Source organism: Oncorhynchus gorbuscha, linkage group LG05 (genome assembly GCF_021184085.1).
Source record: "Oncorhynchus gorbuscha isolate QuinsamMale2020 ecotype Even-year linkage group LG05, OgorEven_v1.0, whole genome shotgun sequence".
NCBI classification, from domain to species: domain Eukaryota; kingdom Metazoa; phylum Chordata; class Actinopteri; order Salmoniformes; family Salmonidae; genus Oncorhynchus; species Oncorhynchus gorbuscha.
In genome coordinates this window covers 26,556,408-26,579,287 of record NC_060177.1, presented here as the reverse complement: position 1 = coordinate 26,579,287, position 22,880 = coordinate 26,556,408, and the positions used below count along the sequence as shown (strand labels likewise).

At 42.2% G+C, this 22,880-nt stretch overlaps 1 protein-coding gene across 7 annotated transcripts in view; it reads right to left on the bottom strand.

Moving 5' to 3' along the window:
• Positions 1–22,880, bottom strand: part of LOC124035759 (transcriptional enhancer factor TEF-1) — a 65,913-nt gene that overhangs the window by 37,570 nt on the left and 5,463 nt on the right. For 6 of the 7 annotated variants that reach the window (XM_046349417.1, XM_046349419.1, XM_046349420.1 and 3 more), the window contains exons 3-4: positions 5,109–5,200; positions 4,404–4,656 (exon numbers count right to left, since the gene is read on the bottom strand). In XM_046349417.1, the coding sequence (XP_046205373.1) occupies positions 4,404–4,605 (202 nt within the window). In that variant the 5' untranslated portion in view covers positions 4,606–4,656; positions 5,109–5,200. The remainder of the gene's footprint in view (positions 1–4,403; positions 4,657–5,108; positions 5,201–22,880) is intronic. The other variant, XM_046349418.1, reaches the window with a different exon arrangement.

Here is a 22,880-nt window from a genome sequence, read left to right as displayed (position 1 = left end):
TGGTGACTGACCAGGGTCAGATTGGGCCCAATCAGACGACAGCCTCCAAGAGCAGAGCACCTCTGAGTTCCCCAGACAGATGGTCGTTTCACACATCATAATCATTACTGTTTCCACGGCATCACTGCTCCAACACAAACATATTGTGATATTTAGACTGGTTTATGATAGCTGTGCCAGTGCTTTGTCTACATTGATGTAAAGTGGAATCATGTGCTGTGGTATGTAACACACACCAGAGGAGTTAAACAGCTCTGCTATGGTACACTAGAATTAGATACAGCCATCCTCTTAAAGTGATGGGTGTAAAATACAAGAAATGGGACTATAGGCAACACCTGGGGAAAATGAATGAATTCAGATTCTCTTTGCCAGCAGTAAACAGTAAAATGGGAAATATTCACTCACTTGTAATGCAAGGCAAGCGCGTAAATGCAAATATACAGTGAATACATTCATAATGTGGGGCATGACATTTCATGCGTCAACCTTATTTCTGGGCTGAGTTAAATAGAGGTTTGCACAGCAGGTGAATTATGTAAGCAGCAGTGTTAGGGGCTTGGGACCACAGCCACTTTCTCACTGGACTTTTCATGATCCTCTCATCAGCCAGCCCAGGGCCAGGCTCTGCCTACCATGCAGCTGTGCTGTTGTTCACCCCAGTCACAATTAACCTCTGAGACTGGGCATGGCACCAGCCCCGATGAGACTCAGGGCACCAGAAAGCTCTTCAGGTAAACACCGCCACGATAGTCTAAGAAGCCGAAATTAGACATTGTTTTGTACCAAGAGGCAGTTGCTATAGAGACTGTTGCTAATTAACTACACTCGGCCCGGGGGTACCAAAGGGCTTAAGGGCACTCAGGACAGTTCCTCTTGTGATGAGCTTTATGCACGGTACCCAAGTACTATCCCCAGGGTCTCTCATCACCAAAATACCTGTCTCCACTCCCCACCTGTCACAAATGCCATGAGAGGGGCGGTGGTCTGTCTGTCTGTCTGTCTGTCTGTCTGTCTGTCTGTCTGTCTGTCTGTCTGTCTGTCTGTCTGTCTGTCTGTCTGTCTGTCTGTCTGTCTGTCTGTCTGTCTGTCTGTCTGTCTGTCTGTCTGTCTGTCTGTCTGTCTGTCTGTCTGTCTGTCTGTCTGTCTGTCTGTCTGTCTGTCTGTCTGTCTGTCTGTCTGTCTGTCTGTCTGTCTGTCTGTCTGTCCATCAGGGCACAACTCTGTGGACCAGGATTAAAAGGCTGTGTGAGGGGAGATGTTCTATGGTTAGCAGGGCCCGGCTTGCCCTCTTAAAACACAAATCACTGTGGCGTTTCAGACCAATCAATGCCCTCCATCAGCACTGAAGACCACTTCATGGCTTTCTCATCATCTCTGGTGGCATTCTGAAGTGATGCCCTGTGAGCTAGAGCACCTCACTAATGGAAATCTGTAGCATGCAGGGAGAAACAGACACATATCTAACATCGTAAACAAAACGCTTCAGTTTTTCTCTGGGAATGCAACAGGTCGGTATGTCTAAAGATGAGGCTCTTGCTGGTAAATCTGTTTTGACGGGCGCTACCTCTAGAGATATCCCCTTTGTTCTCTGTTTTTTAAAGAATGACATGGCATCATACAGATATCCCAACAATCCATGATTGGTGAGAAAGGAAGGTGTGAGATTCCTGAGGGAGATGAAGAGGCTGGGTTGTGAGATTCCTCTTGGCTCTCCAGCCAGACTCAGTGTCTCCTGTGAGACAACATTGCCTCATTGAGAGCTGCATCTCTCCACAGTATACAACACAACTACCCTCTAGTTGGCATTCTTCTAATAATAATAATACAATTTCAATATTTGATCATTATTTACCATTTTTGTGCAAATATTATTTCTTAATAAAACAATAACATTTGAGTGAAATGATTGTGGTAAAATGGATTGAAGGTGAGATGTTTTGATGTTTCTTACTATTTCCTTAATTACACAGTTATTATATGTAAACAAACACTATACCCAGGTTTAAAAAATCAAAACAGTCCCAGTAAAAAGGCAGCCTATTTTCCATACTGGGTAGTGCTACAATCCTCTTAATGGCTCAGTGAGTATGAGTGGGGTCACAGTTCACACTATGATGGGTTTGGCACTAGGACCCGGCAGCAGCTGCCGGGCTGAACAGAACAGCTAGCCTTGCCCCCAGAAAAAGCCCACTAACACACTGAGACCAGTTCCAATCTGCTCCCCTTCCCGCCGCCTCACAGTCCCACCAAACTTTGTGTTAGTTAGGCACTGAAAGACCACGTCCCCCCTCCTCCCTAGCCACCTGAAAAAAACAAAAACAAATCTTCCTCTACACACTGTCTTTCAAAAGCTCTTTCACACAGCTGAATACTGGCACTCGACCCAGTCTGTTTCCAAGGCACAACAAACAACCTTGTATAGAGCTTTCATGTGCAGCATGTAAGCTTGTTGTCTTCACATCTTTGGATCCATTGGCCATTGTGCTGCAGAAAAGCAATTGAATTATGCAGCATGAAAATGAAGAGTGTTACTCACATAATACATTGTCCATTAACACATCCCTTGATAAACTTCTGTGGTACTTGAAGCATTACTTCAATACAAGAGGGATCATCCCACTAGATCTACACACCTACGCAGGTTGCCTCCAGAACAGCCTGACTTCTTTGGGGTATGACATGCTGTGGTGTTCAATCGTTGCTCAATTGGTATCAAGGGACCTAACGTGTGCCAGGAAAACATTCCCCAAACCAGAACACCACTACCACCAGCATGTACTGTTGACACCAGGCAAAGTCGTTTAGGTCACTAGTTTTTTTGCCCATTCCAACATTCAATCAAACAGTAACTGAATGCCTTGATGCCTGTCTGCCTGCTTTATTTTGCAAGCCACGGCCAAGTGACTCACTGTCTGTAGGAGCGAACCATTTCTGTGAATAAAGTTGAGTACCTAATAGACTGGCAACTGAGTGTATATTTCCGTAGATATATTTCACTGTGGGTGGCTGACAGCTCTGGTTCAGGGCACAGTAAAAGGCCAGTATGGGGGGACAGTGGATTGTGTGCTGGTGAGTATATATGAAACCGGATACCCAGCACATCTGGCATGGTTGACCTTTGCTCAATCCCCCCCCCCCCCCGATCTCAGGCAGGTCAAAGTACATTCAATACCCCCAATAACACAAGCACTGACGGAATAGCTGTAAACACCACTCTGCATAGCACTTCCCTTTACACAGCACTGGAAACAAACAGAGCTCCAGACAATGGATTTTCATGTAAATGAATAACCTTGAATCAGCTATTATCATATTCTTTATGCATCAGCAAAGACCTATCAATTCTCCCAAGGCTTGCATTTGACACAAAGCATGCTGTATTATGTTAAATGCTGTTTTGTGGAATTTGAAATGGTAGAAGTACCTGAGCTAAAATATGTCTGATGGTGGACATTAAACAAACTGCATTCAGTAAGGTGTTACATCTCTCCTCCAAATGTAACTTTTATTTCACCTAATTTGATCTCTTATCGGAGAGAAGAATGCGTCCAACCAAAAACGAGACTGGCGTGTCCAGTCTGCACTAGTGAGTCTTGTCCTTAGCGCTAATCATTTCAAACTTGCTAGGCAAACCTATTTGTTATGCTCTAATCATGAGCAGGGAGAGTGTGGGTGAGTTTCTTTGGCACTCCCATTCGGCTTGTAGGAGAGAGGAGGTGGTGCTGGGGTGGTGAGCTGCTTGGTCATGTGGTCTGAAGCCTCTTTGTACCGGCAGCTGAGGGGGCTTCGCTGCGACTCCTAGACTTTACATTTGGTTTGGCCGGAGGGGTCACATGACAGCTGCAAACTAACACCCCGAGGGGCTTTCTGCTTTCACTTGACACTGACAGGCTGTGAGAGAGTCCAACACTGCAGAAAGAAAATATTCCCTCTTTCCATGACATCACCCAGCCAGTGATGGGGGAGGGGGGACACAGCTGGTGGCAGCCGCAGTACCATCTGCCCCTGACTAATAGTTAATGCTGCTTTACTTATAGACTCATACTTCTGCAGAGAAGGGATATTAATGTATGGCCACAGCCAGGGAGGCCTGCAAGTCCCAAAAATGAATTCCTGATTGACATTTTCACTCCCAGTCTATTGTTTCACTTGTGCGGTCCCTTTTATCAACACGGAATCTCTCTGAAAATATTCCTCAGTCACTTTGGGCACTTTTTAAGGTCCCATACCAATATTATTTGAGTGTGTAATGATGATATGCAATTGGTTTTAAAAGTGAAATGTTGTGACCTTCATCCTAAAAAAATGTATGTAAAAAATAGACATGTATAATTACAAAGGAGGGTATCCTCGCCTTTCCTGCCATGTTCCAACCCACATCCCTGACCCCATGTACTCACCGTACATCTTTCCCTCGTCAGATAGGATGATCTTCCTGCGCCCACAGGGGGGATAGATGGCCAGCGCCTCCTGAAAGCTCTGCTCGATGTCGGGGCTCCACACCCCCTCGGCGTCATTGTCCAGGGGCTTGTCTGCCGAGTCGCTCATCCTCTCCATGTCCTCGGCAGGACTCTCGCTGCCGCTCCAGCTGCTGGGGTCCATGGTGGTGCTTGGTATCTCCAAGCCGAAGCCTGGAGCACAGTAGGGAGAGATCTGGAATTCCCAAATAAACAAACACAAGCCGTCCGTTACTCTCCACAGCACAGGCATCTGCCTCCAAGACGACACACTGCTCATGGCCACTGGTCAATATTGTGGTGAGCCAAACAGGAGAGGATTCTTGGCCTTGCGATCTACCTATGATGTGAGGATGACTGTGGTACAGTTTTACTAGTTGCCATGGAAGGGACTGAAACTTTGCTTTATGCTAGTTTTTGTACAACATGTGAAATGGTACTTTTGAAAATACTTCATGTTAGCTCCCATTTGAAACAAATATATGTGATGGAGGTCACATGTAGCTACTTCATCACAGGATACATTTTTACCTTGTAGTAGATTCACCTCCTTTACTTTCCAAAATAGATAAGCAGGAAAATAAAAATACAAGACTGCAGATATAAAATATATAATGAGAACATAACCATAAAACACACCCAGCGCACCTGGTATTTCAGGAACAGTTGAAGCCTTTTTATACCAGCTGTCAGGACTGTCAAATAGACTCTTAAATCTGGATGAAATTCATGTAGGAGAACTGTAAAAAAAAAAGCAACAGAGAAGCCCACTCAAGAAAGGATGCAACCATATCTGTACCACTTTAAATTTCAAACGGAAGAAATATCCCCTGTCCTCTTTCTTCCAGGAAAGAGTCTGTTTTCCACATTGTGAATTCCCTTGACATAGAACATTCCATTGTGAGGTTCCTCAATTTTCATTGCATTTATGCTGTGTAAGCAACATGCTCTGAATTAGATCCCCATTAAAAACTCATTCAAACGGCTGGATTGTAAGCGCAGAAGGAGGAAATCACATTTAACATTTAACATTAAGTGCTTCTACACCTGCATTGCTTGCTGTTTGGGGTTTTAGGCTGGGTTTCTGTACAGCACTTTGTGACATCAGCTGATATAAGAAGGGCTTTATAAATACATTTGATTGAAATTTGATTGAATTAGAGGCAGAAATGTACCTAAACTGAAAGTGTCCATCTCTCCTTAATCAAAACTATTGTCCACAAAGTGACTCATAAAAGCAATGTAGGTTCTAATGTATTGCTGTAGACAATCATGCTGAGTTGAATTTTAACGGTGAAAATCACAACTGGGGAGTTCATTCGGTGGATGTTTTTGTAGCCCTTCACTCTAGCACCCCCCAACCCCCATCCCACTACCCAGTCTCCCTCCCTTATCCTCCCCTCTCGGTCCACCGTCTTTAGCCTTATCCTCCTCTCCCCTTCCAGACGACCACTCCCTCTCTCGGCAAGATTCTATTCAAGCAGCACAAGCTGTTGTGAAGTGGGACTAGCAGCATATGTTTCTTCTAGAATGTCGGTTTGTGAGGGGGGAGAGGGGGGATGGGAGCAAGCTGTTTGGGAGAAAAAAAACTCCCAGAGAGCGGAGGGAGCATTTACTGAATTCCGTTTTTGTGAGCTGACTGCTGACACTGCAGAACTTACTCACAGACTGATGAGGGAGGGGAAAAACCGCCCATTTCGACCACTAAATGGCTTGTGCTTTTTCTCCAGCCTTGCTCCCCCCACCCAGACCGAATAATAAACTACACCGGTAATCACTTCCAGCACGGTCATGATTTTAATACTTGATCTCAAGCAAGATTTCTTCTTTACTTCTTCAACAAGTTAAATGGCTGTGAATGCTCTTTCCAGGGGCTCACCATTCAGAGAGAGAGAGAGAGAAACAATATTTAGAGAGAGAGAGAAAAGAGAGAGAGAAAAGAGAGAGCGAGAGAGAAAAGAGAGAGCGAGAGAGAAAAGAGAGAGAAAAGAGAGAGAAAAGAGAGAGAAAAGAGAGAGAAAAGAGAGAGCGAGAGAGAAAAGTGAGAGCGAGAGAAAGCGAGAGCTAACGTGAGTGTCTGGACAAAAAGAGGGAAACAACACTGACATTTGGAGGGGTGTTTAGTGAGCTCATGGCCATGTTCATCCCACAATGGGATGATGTTTCCCCGTTCTTCTACAGGTGGTTTCCCCTGACGCGCCACACCAGGAAATGAATACTGTTACACTGAAGCGTGCAATGAATTATTGAATCCACCACCCCACCCACGTCCAACAGCAAAACAAAAACTGAGCTCTCAAACACGACTAGCATTTACCACTAGGGAAGGGCAGCAGAAATCCTTGGCCTATAATATTGCTACATGAAAAGATTAGAGCAGAAAATATTTGGGGTATAAAGATGGAGGGGGTAGGGGTGGAGGGGTAATATATAACATTGAAATGTTATAATAGAACCTGGTAGGCTAATGAATTCCTTTTAAGTGGTACTCTTAATTAATTGAGTTAATATAACCAATATAAATAAGTATTTTCTGTCTCGTCCATCCATTGCTGAGGATGGTGTGCCGCCGCAGCTGCTGCAGGATTTTACTCTGAGGGGGGAAACAGCGGTACTCCCTGCCATGTAATCACAAAGAGTTTAAAAGACTGAGGCGGCAAAAGGGCTCAAGAGTACCTCTCTTGGCCAGTAGAAGCACCCACATCGTACAGCTGGCAGATCTACAGTAAGTCAATGCTATTTACAAATGCATTTACTTAGTGGCAGTTACAATGTGATATAATCAATGTCCGCATAATTCTTTGGTGATAACCACACATTTCTCTTGTTACTGGTACGTTAATTGCCACCATTCGCCAAAGTAAATTCAATAGAATAGTACATTGTCAAGGGTGTTATTTCCCACCAAGACACCACAGCCAGAAGCACTCTACAGTATGTCCCCCAAATGAATGACTTTACCCTAACACTGTCATTAGCACGCTGTAGTCTATTAACCTGAACAAGTGTTAGAGAACAGCAGATAAATCTATTGAGTTAAAACAGCTTAATCACTGGGCATGGCTGAAGTCACTCTGCAGTCATTTGGCTCATTGATATATCACCCTAAATAATTGACCTCTGTCACTATTTCATAAGGAGCATCTCTCAGGATACACCTCAACAAACAGACAAATTCTGTGTCCAAGCGGGTGATCACCTCCTTCTGAGGAAATATGAGGTCAATTAGCCAGAGTTTGATGTATATTTCTTTATGTTTCAATTACTAATTACCCCGTGTTTTGTTGATCTCTCGACATTGACAAGTGAGTCGTTCTTGCTGTTTTGAACAGAGTGAGGTCATCATTAGAGCAGTAGACATTGTTTGCTGAAAGTTTGCTATGAAACACAAGACGAATATCATAGAACACCTTGGCCATTCTTCTAATGAACGTCCTCTAAACTATGGACACTCAGCTGTCTTAGTGGAGAAACAAACGCATGGGATGTTTGCAAACAGAAAATAAAACACTTTTCTTTCTTGATAGGAGAGAAGAGGATTTGCTGACTCCCCAAGACTTCGGCTTTTCGTCCCTAAAACATTTACATGACGAACATAAATCCTTGCTGTCCCCTATAGACTTGAGTAATGAAAGGCAAAGGAAAGAACTGAATCCATACAACATGATGCAGCTGAACTGAGCCAAAACCAAATGCACACCATGCCAAGAGCATAGTAACCTATCAGACTTACTGTGCTGTTAAGAACTTTTCTACAGCAATCAAACGAGTGTGTCTCTAATATTTAGTCTATGTTACACAGCCTTACGTATAAATACGCACAGAGGAGAATGTGCCTGGGTGCTTTAGCCATAACAGGTATGCTATGCTGAGCTGGCTGTGTGTTTGGACCGGGAGAGAGACGAGTGTTGCGATTAGTGCAATATGTCTCCAGATGATGCTGTAGTGGTGATGTTTGTCCAGGCCCCAGTGGCAGATGGGAGACAGAGATTAGTCATGCAACAATATACTGTGGCTGGGCTGCTGTCGCTACACCTCGCTCTCAAAGCAGGGAAAGCATTTCAGACATACCCAGAACAAGGACACCATAGGCTACAGACAAATCCCATTCCCACCCAGGGAGAGGCGCTTTCTCACGATCGTACATCATTCAAAACAAAATAGCCCACCAACAAACATGATCATTTCATCTGGTGTGCACTAATGATGGACTATAAAACAGGTGTTTGCTGCACACTTTTCAATACAATTATGGAGCTAGACTTGCAGAGCAACATTGCATTAGCTGCCTACAAAGCAGAAAGAGGCTTAATATAAATGCATTTGGCTGTAATAACGGAACTGTATGGTAGATGGGAGCTTCTCAATCTGGCTCCATTCATATATTTCTGCGTAATAGTACAAGAATGATGAAACAATACGAACACCTGCAACCTTCAGCAGGTAAAGAGCATTGTGGCTTTTGTGAGTCATTACAGTTAATTGAATGTCTGGAAATGTTTCTGTAAAACTCTAATCAAATTCCCAACTCAACTAAACCCAACTGTTCCAGTCATCATAATGACAAGACTAATGGACAAGAACAAGACATCAACAAAACCCCACATGAAAAGTATGTGATGACTATAATGCGACCACTTTAAATTAATTTGATAAATTGAATTTCCAAAAATCGAATCAATGATGAAACAACAGCGTGTACCCAAAGTGTGTACTTTTCTCCTCACACATATTCCTGTAACCCTCTTCACATACAATGGATGATTTCTTGCATCGTGTCTACTCTAACATAAAATTGGAAATGAGGATTTCCCTTCTCTAAGAACCTAACACTGTGGATGGCAAATTCTATGCTTTTAAATCTCAGTGGCACGGTCATAAGCCAGGCCCATGTTTATATCATTTTTTATTAATGTGCTTATAATATCATAGTGGAGTTCAATAGCTTTCCTCACCAAAAGGTTGTGTTCATTGTATCTGTGTGTGTGTTCACAGGTTCTCCTGAGGCTGTAGCCCTCTCTGAAAAGTCTCCCCAATCAATTCAGCCAGGATGTGCCCCTACACGCCTCTTTCACAACTCACACACACACACACACACACACACACACACACACACACACACACACACACACACACACACACACACACACACACACACACACACACACACACACACACACACACACACACACACACACACACACACACACACACACACACACACACACACACACACACACACACACACACACACACGCACAAACAGTTCCAGGATTGGGGATTTGGAACTGTAAAAAAAACGATGGAAGCTTAACAGGATACACCACGTGGCTGTTGTTTGATGGCAGGATTTCTGGTATCTGTTCTGGTTGGATGATAAGGCACTGATGTGTCTCATCCATTATTACACAAGGGAGATAAAGAGGGAGAGAGAGAGAGAAAGAAAGAAGGGAGACAGAGGGAGAGAGAAAGAGAGAGCGAGAGCGAGAAAGGAGGGAGACAGAAGGAGGGAGACAGAGAGCGAGAGAGAGAGAGAGAGAGAGAGAGAGAGAGAGAGAGAGAGAGAGAGAGAGAGAGAGAGAGAGAGAGAGAGAGAGAGAGAGAGAGAGAGAGAGAGAGAGAATGATAGAAAAATTAAAGTGAGAAAGCAAGAGAGTGACAGAGCGAATCAGGACTAAAATCAATTTATCAACATGCATAAACAAAGAAAATGACAACTTATACCTCAGAGAGTTCAGTGATATGGTTGAATGGTGGGAACCCGGATACTGAGATTTACCGGGATTTACCGCCAAAACCACTCCCTTTTCCCGGGATAAATAACTAAGAGAAAGCTGTAAATTATAATAAATTATTTCTATGAACAGCATGGCGTGAAATGGAACTGTTAAATGATATGTGATGTCTAAATCTGTCTTCTCTACGGCCTCAGCATGATGAATCAACGCTCAGGGTGGGGACAGACAGCCCATCTCAATATGGAGCACAGTTCAAAATGCAGGTAGACCTATCATCTCATCATGGTAACAGGTAGGCCTACATTTGCTGCAGCTTAGTCTATGTTACAGTAATATAAAGACCAAATGCACGTCTAATTTACCCATCTCCACCTGGCTTTCGTGGGTCAGCATGCTTTTTCAATTGTAAAGATTATCATTTTTTTAATTGGAGCTGCAAATTAAGCGGAGTTTTAAAGCTGAGTTTGAAAAAAGCCTATCACTTGAATATCGTTGCTTAAATCAGTGCACACGCATGCACTCTCTCGCATTCTGTCTCTCTCCATATATTCCATTCAAATTGCATCCAAAATATATAATTGTGTTCTAGATTGATATATAACCCTATACAGTGGGGCAAAAATGTATTTAGTCAGCCACCAATTGTGCAAGTTCTCCCACTTAAAAAGATGAGAGAGGCCTGTAATTTTCATCATAGGTGAGAAAAAAAGTGTGACTGTTTGAGGTTCTGGACAGGTGTCTTTTATACTGATAACAAGTTCAAATAGGTGCCATTAATACAGGTAACGAGTGGAGGACAGAGGAGCCTCTTAAAGAAGGTCTGTGAGAGCCAGAAATCTTGCTTGTTTGTAGGTGACCAAATACATATAACAAAGTATTGAGATAAACTTTTGTTATTGACCAAATACTTATTTTCCACCATAATTTGCAGATAAATACATAAAAAATCCTACAATGTGATTTTCTGGATTTTTTTTCTCATTTTGTCTGTCATAGTTGAAGTGTACCTATAATGAAAATCACAGGCCTCTCTCATCTTTTTAAGTGGGAGAACTTGCACAATTGGTGGCTGACTAAATACTTTTTTGCCCCACTGTATATATGCGTCAGCCTACTAATTTGAAAAATAGACCCTATTATCTTTCAAAATTCAAATCAAATTCGGTAGCCTATACTTGTAACTTTGTAGACCGCATGTGCTGCACCAGAATCATATGTTCTCCCCTGCTTTATCATAGTTTGAACGATGTGCCTAATTCCAATCCATATAAAACAGTATAGAACAATACAGTACAGTAATACAGTTCACAATAAAAAATATTAGCCTACTGGAGCTAGTTTAATTTATTTACCCAAGAGAGCATATAGCTAGCTATATCTATGGGCTTTTATGATTTTCTGTCTTGAGTAATGTGCAGTAGCTTATGTCATATAAAGTGCCTTCGGAAAGTATTCAGATCACTTGACGTTTTCCCCCATTTTGTTAGGTTACAGCCTTATTCTAAAATTGATAAAATCGTTTTCCCCTCATCAATCTACACACAATACCTCATAATGACAAAGCAAAAACAGGTTTTTAGAAATGTTGCTGATTTATAAAAAAATAGAAAACTGAAATATAAATGTACATAAGTTTTCAGACCCTTTAGTCAGTACTTTGTTGAAGCACCTTTGGCAGCGATTACAGCATCGAGTCCTCTTGGGTATGGCACTACAAGCTTGGCACGCCAATATTTGGGGAGTTTCTCCCATTCTTCTCTGCAGATCCTCTCAAGCTCTGTCAGGTTGGATGGGGACCGTTGGTGCACAGCTATTTTCAGGTCTCTCCAGTGATCGGTCAGGTTCGATCAAGTTTAATTCCGGCTCTGGTTGTAACACTCAAGGACATTCAGAGACATTCAACTCCTGCGTTGGCTTGGCTGTGTGCTTAGGGTCGTTGTCCTGTTGGAAGGTGAACCTTCGCCTCAGTCTGAGGTCCTGAGAGCTCTGGAGCTGGTTTTCATCAAAGAGCTCTCTGTACTTAGCTCCGTTCATCTTTGCCTCGATCCTAACTAGTCTCCCAGTCCCTGCCGCTGAAAAACATCCCCACAGCATGATTCTGCCACCAGCATGCTTCACCGTAGGGACCGTGCCAGGTTTCCAACAGACGTGATGTTTGGCATTCAGACCAAAGGAGTTCGATCTGGGTTTCATCAAACCAGAGAATCTTGTTTCTCATGGTATGAAAGTCTTTAAGTGCCTTTTGGCAAACTCCAAGCGGGCTGTCATGTGCCTTTTACTGAGGAGTGGCTTCCGTCTGGCCACTCTACCATAAAGGCCTGATTGGTGGAGTGCTGCAGAGATTCTGGAAGATTCTCCCATCTCCACAGAGGTACTCTAGAGCTCTGTCAGAGTGACCATCGGGTTCTTGGTCACCTCCCTGAACAAGACCCTTCTCTCCCGATTGCTCAGTTTGGGCGAGCGGCCAGCTCTAGGAAGAGTCTTGGTGGTTCCAAATGTCTTCCATTTAAGAATGATGGAGGCCACTGTGTTCTTGGGGACCTTCAATGCTGCAGAAATGTTTTGGTACCCTTCCCCAGACCTGTGCCTCTATACAATCCTGTCTTGGCGCTCTGCGGACAATTCCTTTGATCTCATGGCTTGGTTTTTGCACTGTCAAATGTGGGACCTTATATAGACAGATGTGTGCCTTTCCAAATCATGTCCAATCAATTGAATTTACCACAGGTGGACTATAATCAAGTTGTAGAAACATCTCAAGAGTGATCCATTGAAACAGGATGCACCAAAGCTCGATTTCGAGTCTCATAGCAAAGAGTCTGAATACTTAAGTAAATAAGGCATTTCTGTTTTTTATTTGTAATAGATGTGCAAACATTTCTAAAAACCTGTTTTTGCTTTGTCATTATAGGGTATTGTGTGAAGATTGATGAGGATTTTAAAAAATATCAATTTTAGAATAAGGCTGTAAGGTAACAAAATGTGGTAAAAGTCAAGGAGTCTGAATACTTTCCGAAGGCACTGTGTGCTTAGATAACGGCATTTGTTTTTTTGGGGGGCTTGGGCTCATTAAATGTGGTTAATATATGTCTCATCAGGCTCAGGTAGTATCAGGTTTGAATTTTCATGCTGACCAAAGCTCCAATCAAATCCAGACATGCTTTATAATGCTTTTGAATGACACTTCTGGTTTTGATGGGAAATACCGGGTTTTGTAAACCCTATTCTGTAATAAAACATGACACAAACTATATCATGATTGATATGTTTAGTCCCTAGAGAAGTGAACTGTCTAATTTGAGTGCTTACCAAAAATGAACTTACTGGAACTCCAGAGGCGATAGTGCTATCCAAAGATACAAAGACTCGGCTCACTGCACTATTAATATAGGATGGACAACTCAAAAGATGTTGACAATCATTGAATTTCACTTTTTACGTGTCACGCTCTCTCAAGGTCATTGGAAAAGATGGAGGAAAGAGATTTCCCTAAACAAAGGAAACCACTACAGAACAAAGTTTGAGATTGTCAAATGTACAACATTCAGAAGAGGGAGACATTCTTCGCATAATTGAAAGTTTTCATGTGTCCTGCTTTCCCTTAGGAATGACAATAGAACTACAACACTATTACTTTTAGACAGATAATAAACATCTACACTGAGTATACAAAACATGTCAGGGCATGTTGACTCCAATGCTTCCCACAGTTGTGTAAAGTCGATTGGATGTCCTTTGGGTGGTGGACCATTCTTGATACACACGGGAAACTGTTGAGCGTGAAAAACCCAGCAGCGTTGCAGTTCTTGACACAAACCGATGCGCCTGGCACTTCTACCATACCACATACAAAGGAACTTAATTATTTTGTCTGCCCATTCACCCTCTGATTGGCACACATACACAATCCATGTCTCAATTGTCTCAAGACTTTAAAATAATGATTTAACCTGTCTCCTCCCCTTCATCTACACTGATTCAAGTGGATTTAACAAGTGACATCAATAAGGGATCATAGCTTTCACCTGGATTCACCTGGTCAGTTTATGTCATGGAAAAAGGTGTTCCTAATATTTTATACACTCTGATTCCAATGTCTTTGTAACCCTTGTAAACTCCCAATCCAAACCCTATATGGCTTGGTTTGACATTTCATTTACGATACAACTATGTTGAGTACATTCCAACCCATATGTTTTAAAACAAGCTTCTTGTGAATAAGGTTATTGCCAAGGAATATGATTAAGGTTCTTGTATCAATTCAAAAAGGATTTCTACAAACTACAATCATAAAATGTCTATTCAATTAAGCTAACCTAAAAAAGAGCCCCTTTTCAACCTCCACCGACCCTTCACATTTATATATCTATCATTTATACATCTGTGTGAGAGTGTGCATATTTTGTTGCGTCTGATCACTCTCTGCTGAGTGGGTCCGGGATCTTTTATTCCTGCAGAAGACTCTGTGGTAGTGTGAATCGTTATCACCTCATCACATAGGCTGTCATGGAACAGACCCATCTCCTTGTGTATTCCTGTTACTGGTGTTCATAGACTCCACATATCCCCAGGACACCATGTTACACCTTGTTTATCACAAAACCTCCAGTAGCCACCAGGCCCACAAGTTAGAACAGTCATTACTGATGCTGTCGTTGGGAATGGGCTCGTAAGTAAGCTTTTCACTGTAAAGTCTACTACACCTGTTGTATTTGGCACATGTGACCATTCAAATTTGATTTGAAGGTAATAATGTGATAAATAGAGAACTAAAAGATGTTAGGAATAAGTAAATACATTATTTCCGTTTTAAATACTTCTGAAACATGGACTGAGTGACTACACCACAGAATCCATACATATGCCCAGATTCCATCTCTCCATCTCTGTCCCCAGATGCCTGGTCTTCAACACCATGTGGCATCAATCAGATGGTTGAAGGTTCTCCCATCTCCACAGAGGTACTCTAGAGCCATTACTGTCCTGAGATGTGAGAGGTCCATGGGGACTGTGAGGTTTCCTATTGAGCTGGTCTCCTAGTGTCTGAGAATCTGAACACTAATTATCCCGGCCAAAGAGAGAGGTAGGAATGTCACCTGTAGAAACACTTGGGGTCTTAACAGATAATTGCATACTCCTATCACACCAAGGTGGGAACCATGGAAATGGTCTTATTAGCGAGATAAGGACAAAAGCGGGCAACAAGTGAATGCATTGGCAAGGGTTGGGCCATAGTTGTGACATGGCATTATGGGAGATGACACTTATCGGCAGATTACATAAACCACTCTCGTTCACGCTAAGTTGGAATCCAGCTCCTTAAATTAAAAGAACCCATTTCACCGATCATACAGACCTGGGTAATGAAATAGCAGATGAGAGGTCTCAAATGTAATTTTCCATGTGGAGTCCTTTTGTGCTGTTATCTCAGAGGGTGCAATAATGATCCTGTGAATGGCTTTTGCGCACCCCATAATGACCCCTAGTAGTTAAGCCTGCACCGTGGAGAACTATAATTACCATGTGATTACAAAACTCAATGGTCGCTGTGAGTTTTAAAGGCGTACCATGGGCTTTGGATAATTATTTCAGTAATGTTGAATGTATGCCAAAGCCCTCATGTTTGGAACAAAACATATCCAATTATGCATATTATTACCATGATGGGACATTACTGAGATTCCATTTACAGTTTGCTTCATCAAAACATGTTCATTGTAACTGGAATGGCATGTATCAAGAATGACGAGCAGAAACCCTTTCTGTAGTACGGTATGGACCTTGAGATATAAAGTAATAGAACATTCATGAAATAATTCAAACATTCAGAAAGCTTGTCTTTACATTTCTTAGATGAACACACCCAGCAACATAGAAATAAGAGGCTTCTTCTGTTAGACATGTAATTCTTTCTGAAACAGGCACAATATTTGTTCTGTTGTAGCCTCTTTAAGGAGAGGAAAATGACAAGGTGGGCAGGGGAACACAAGAATGTCTTGCCGTACACAGGGACAAACCGATTGATCTACGTAGTATTGGATTTTCCTCCAGGTTTCATGAATAAATCTGCTGGGTATGGAGTGCTGATAAATGAATGAACAAGGTTTTCAATACCAATCTCCCAATGCAGAGAGCAAAAGGTTCAGTAGAGTAGCTCGGTAATGCTCCCTCTGTTATTGGCAACGGCCAAGCGTTTATTTCATGCCTCTTTAAACCAGCAGGCTTGGGTGCAGTGAATCTGTCTGATAATATCCCACTCAAATGTGAGGTCTGGAGCCCGCCGCCCAGCGCCCGACCAACGGGCCAGCCACTCGGGGATCAATCTCTACTCGGTAGAGAATGGGATTGATTTACAGGCGCTGTCAAAGAAGCTCTCCCAGTCCCCACCTGCCTCACGACGCATCAGAATCAAGTAGCACTTTCTAGACCTGGGCATCACATCAGATACAGTGGGAGTGCAGGAGACCAGTCTTTTACTGTAGATGTCTATTCAGAAAATTAGCAAAACTCTTAGCAAAAATCTGCTAAAAAATGTGCCCATGATATATTCTTCACGTCAGAAATGATGAACTACAAATCCATGCCATCCAACCGCAACAATGATGTTGGAAATCAATGCATTTGACGCAATAAACTTCTGTTTGTCTAAAATATGCAGGGCATTCCAACGTCTGCACATGGTCGCGTCACACTAGTGAGGAGAGAAGGGGGAGCGCATAAAGCGCAGGAAATGAAAGCTGTAAATAAACGTCCAGCAGATAAAGGATCCCCTGACAGTTATGAGAGCAGAGCAGTCTGGGGGCTTCAGGCTGGGCGTGGGCTCAGTCAGGACACTGTGGATTGGCATGAAAAACCAAATCAGTGATGAGCATGAAGACCACCATCTGCATCCAGCTCTTCCACACCACACTCACCATCACAGAGCCCTCCATCTCAGAAAGGATATCTGTTTGGGCCTCCATCTGCCATAAACCAGCCCCTACTACCAAGGTGCTACCGGCAGAAAGGTCAAATGGAATTTTCTAGAAACTATTTTGTTTGCTGTTCATTGTGTCCAGTTTATTGGTACTTAAAGGAAGGCTTGGCCAGATGTGCCACATTGTCCCCATGAAGCTCCAAGGTAATTTGATGGAGAGAATTCCTTGTTGACCCGACTTAGTTAAGTACATGTTGAGTCACTGTACGAAACAAATACCATATAAATCTGCCAGTGTCAAACAAAAGCTCAAACCTCACTCAAGGTTTTCTCAAACTCTGATTTACTCAACTGATTTTTTTATCCAACTTCAGCACAAAGCTTTAATTCATTTCATGAGCTTTTCCAATTAAGCAAGCAGTGTACACAAACAAAAAACCATTGAACTATTGAAAGAAACTAAGTTTCACATTGACAATGATCATTTCCGTATTTTGAAGCCCAAAATGTAAGACGGAGAACTCTATTGAAGTGCTTACCTTGTAAAATAATTTATTTGTCAGGGCAAAACAACACCAAAACACAACTTTGTCAGAACATTTTGAGACAACATCTTCAATAAATGCAAGGAATGTCTCAACATGCTGTAGTCCATAGCCACATCCAGCATCAACGCAAAAATGGATCAAAGCAATATGTACTGTATGGTCCTCAGACAGAGCAATTCAACTGTTTATGAGGTGCAATCATATTAGGCCAATGAATCCCAGCCAAACATGCTTACAGAAGTATTTACATACACATTGATCTAAGCCGTAAAGAAACCTACGAAAGCTGTGCTTCGGGCTAGAGTTCAAACTCATTCACTGGGCACAGAGTGCATACTAATGTTGGGAGCTCACCCAAAGTCTATCTGTGCCTCGGCTGAATCCAGGACAGCTTCAGGGCAGAGCGAGCCTGCCTGATCTCTGTCGGCCATGATAACAATACAGCAGCCATTAATGAAAGGCCTTGTAGGGATTTATTACAGGAGAGGACTGGGGAATACGGTGCCAGAGAGCCTGGACAGCCCACATTTGAATACAGACCACAAATTATAAACAGTTTCAGTAAATGAAGTGACTGAGGGCCTTTGTTCTACGGGCGTACATCTTCCTATTGCTAGTGGGCACTAAACCACTAGCATAGCCTGCACTGGGAAAGGAAGTTATTGAAGCCTGGATTTCCTGATTTCGGCTGTGGCCAACAGCTTGAAGGTTTATAGTGGTTTCAGGAACTGACTCATCTAATGATTCATGGATTAGATATTGCTTCTCATGTCTGTCTGGTCATGTGGTAGCTCGTTTAAATGACTTTTTCCCCCATGCAAAAAAGAAGAGTTAGGAGAATGTGAAAGCAAGGAAGGTACTTATAACAATTTCCCAATCCCAACTTCCAAATCATTAGTTTAATAAGACGTGATTAAGACAGAATTTGTATCAACATTATTTGCTTTCCTGAGAAACTGACTGAGGCTGACATATGGTACGAATTATGAGACTATAATTGTACAGTGCTGAAACAGTGGTTTCTTTACTGTATGACTTCTAAAGATGAGGAAAGCTCTTACATTTTATGTTTCTCTTTCCTTCTTATTTCCACCAGATTTCCTGCAACTGTATGGCAGTATAATGCTCTACAACTTTGTTTTTCAAGGTTTCATTGACTCTTTGACTTATCTAGAGAGAAAGTGCTTTGGACCTTTTGAAAATTAACATACGATGAGGTAAAGGTCAATATACCAACAGACAAAGTGGGACAAACAAATTAATACAAAAGCTGTTTGCCATAATTATACATATGGAGAAAAAGTGAATTACACTCGCAAAGGTGGTTGACAAGACCAAAGTGCACTCTAGCTGGCAGTCATTTTATGACTGGAGTCCTGAAGCAGATTTACTTAGATGACGTCTGTGGCTTTGAGCCAGCTTTTCCTTTTTGGTGGCACTCTACACCGGCGTCTCTGAGGCCTTACTGAAACTGTTGAGCAGCAGACCATACTGCAAAATTCTCTTTCTACAACAGAGTTTACCTCAGGGGACTGAGTGACTGGAACCCAGCAGTACGGTAGTGTGTTTTAGTGAAGCATGCTATCCGAACACAGACACAATGATGTGGCGAGGAGTCCCTCCCCTGCTAAATGTCTGGATGTAATTACACAATTAACGACCCTGTGTCCAGATTAAATTACAGATCACATCTCTTTTGCTCGCCCTACTCCTCCTGTTTTGTGTAGCTATAACAAAAGCAGCATCCTTTCATTTCATCAATTCTTCCCTTGATTAGATAAAGGAATGCTTTGTGCCATTCAGATTCCCTCAAGGCATTTCTCAGACTGTTATCATACAGGAATATAAAATATTTGTTGAGTATTCCTAATTGTGCTTTTGATATGTTCAGGCATTTATTCCTATACAGCTGTTTAATTTCTTAAAGAATGCCGCAAATGTAAGAGGATCGAACAAGAATAGATTTTCTGAAGAAAATAACATTTCTTCCATGCCAACCTTTACTAATAAATAAATACATAAAATGGCATTGTGAAGGAAAACTTGACATGTGGCACCAGCTCAAGTACAATCCCCCTGCACAAAACCAACACACTCAAAGATCCAACAGTTTCCATGGCATTCTTTTGCCTGTGATAACTCTGAATTAGTTTTGACCGCAGATGGATTTTAATAGGAAATTATGACTTAGTGGAACATTAAAACGACAGGACGTGCCTGTTTGCTTTGGGCTGTAATCCCACTACAGTTTACATCTTCACAATGGCCCATGACCACAGAGGGAAAAAGAAGCTTGCTAATTGTAAATGATGTGGTAATGCCCATGTGTGGTTCAGTCATACCTACTGATGCCTTGACTAGGTGAACTTGTTTACAATAACTATGAATGTATTTGTGGTTCGCTTCAACATTTATGCTTAGTAAACATTGAAGTACAATTCTAGGCCAGGAATTTCATGGTAAGACGAAGTCACGTATGTGCACATCACCTACAATAACTCACACACACACTGTCCTACAACAGCTGGTGAATAAAATATGAAGCATATTAAATGATATAGCAAGGGAACAGATAGCTTATCAGAAGCATACAAGAGCCATATGGTGCCAAAGCCAGTACAGCCTGTTTTTGACATAACAATGGCCTGGCCAGGACATAGAACCACAAGTTGACTAATGGTCGTTGGCATGAAATCTCAGAGCAGTACAAGCTAGAGCAAATGTTGATATTTGCATTTTTTTTCATACAGGTGCAGAAAATGACCCAAGCAGATGTCAATGAGAACGGGCTTGTTTGCACTCAGCAGCTCAACAGCCTCGCACACATTCAGTCTTGACAACAGGAAAGACAATGGGTCTCTCTCTGCTCCCAGAAGAAATCCAATCCACTCAATGCCTCAGCAAGGCACATATTCTCCCCACATTTCACAAGTGAAAGACTATATTCTTCTTTTCCCGGCCCTGAGACTTCCACATTCTTAGCCAAAACAGTACAGTGGTGGGATCTATAAAAAGGCATGTGTATTCAGAGAGAGGTGGTCTGCGTACAACTACTGCATGTTGAGGTTCAAAAACGCACATTTTGGAGCATGTCTTAAAGCTAGAATCAGTAGTTGCTACATTCATTTTTTTAAATGATAAATTCATGATATACCATGCATTCGGATAGTATTCAGATCTCTTGACGACTTCCACATTTTGTTACATTACAGCCTTATTCTAAAATGTATTAAATTGTTTTCCCCCTCATCAATCTACACACAATACCCCATAATGACAAAGCAAAAACAGGTTTTATTTATTGAAACAAAAAACTGAAATATCAAATTTACATAAGTATTCAGACCATTTACTCTGTACTTTGTTGAAGCACCTTTGGCAGCGATTACAGCCTCGAGTCTTCTTACGTATGATGCTACAAGCTTGGCATACCTGTATTTGGGGAGTTTCTCCCATTCTCTGCAGATCCTCTCAAGCTCTGTCAGGTTGGACAGGGAGCATTGCTATTTTCAGATCTCTCCAGAGATGTTCGATCAGGTTCATGTCCGAGTTCTGTCTGGGCCACTCAAGGACATTCAGAGAATAAAAAAATTTAAACATGTATTTCACCTTTATTTAACCAGGTAGGCCAACTGAGAACAAGTTCTCATTTACAACTGCGACCTGGTCAAGATAAAGCAAAGCAGTGCGACAAAAAAAAACTACAACACAGAGTTACACATGGGATAAACAAACGTAAAGTCAATAACACAATAGAAAATCTGTATACAGTGTGTGCAAATGAAGCCACTCCTGCATTGTCTTGGCTGTGTGCTTAGGGTCATTGTCCTGTTTGAAGGTGAACCTTCCACCCGGTCTGAGGTCCTGAGCGCTCTGGAGCAGGTTTTCATCAAGGATCTCTCTGTACTTTGCTCCGTTAATCTTTGCCTCGATCCTGACTAGTCTCCCAGTCCCTGCCGCTGATAAACATCCCCACAATATTATGCTGCCACCACCATGCTTCACCGTAGGGATGGTGTCAGGTTTCCTCCAGACGTGACATTTGGCATTCAGGCCAAAGAGTTTCATTTTGGTTTCATCAGACTAAAAAATCTTGTTTCTCATGGTCTGAGAGTCTTTGGGTGTCTTTCGGCAAACTCCAAGAAGGCTGTCACGTGCCTTTTACTGAGGAGTGGCTTCCGCCTGGTCACACTACCATAAAGGCCTGATCGGTGGAGTGCTACAGAGATGGTTGTTCTTCTGGAAGGTTCTCCCATCTCCACTGAGGAACTCTAGAGCTCTGTCAGAGTGACCAACAGTTTCTTGGTTACCTCCCTGACCAAGGCCCTTCTCCCCCGATTGCTCAGTTCGGCCGGGCGGCCAGCTCTAGGAAGAGACTTGGTTGATCCAAACATGTTCCATTTAAGAATGATGGAGGCCACTGTGTTCTTGGGGACCTTCAATACAGCAGAAATGTTTTGGTACCCTTGGTTTTTGATCTGACATACACTGTCAACTGTGGGACCTTATATACACAGGTGTGCGCTTTTCCAAATCATGTTCAATCAATTGAATTTTCCACAGGTGGACTCAAATCAAGTTGTAGAAACATCTCAAGAATGATCAATGGAAAGAGGATGCACCGGAGCTCAATTTCTAGTCTCATTGCAAAGGGTCGGAATACTTTGTCATTATTGGGTATTGTGTGTAGATTGCTGAGAAAAAAAAATTAATCAAATTTAGAACAAGGCTGTAATCTAACAAAATGTGGAAAAAGTCAAGGGGTCAGAAAACTTCCCGAAGGCGCTGTATACCCATTGATTCTTGAAGAATATAACTCACAGTTGAAGTCGGAAGTTTACATACACCTTAGCCAAATACATTTAAACTCAGTTTTTCACAATTCCTGACATTTAATTCTCGTAAAATTCCCTGTCTTAGGTCACTTAGGATCACCACTTCATTTTAAGAATATGAAATGTCAGAATAATAGTCGATAGAATGATTTATTTCAGCTTTTATTTATTTCATCACATTCCCAGTGGGTCAGAAGATTACATACATTCAATTAGTATTTGGTACCATTGCCTTTAAATTGTTTAACTTGGGTCAAACTGTTTCGGGTAGCCTTCCAAAAGCTTCCCACAATAAATTGGGTGAATTTTGGGCACATTCCTCCTGACAGAGCTGGTGTAACTGTAGGCCTCCTTGCTCGCACACACTTTTTCAGTTCTGCCCA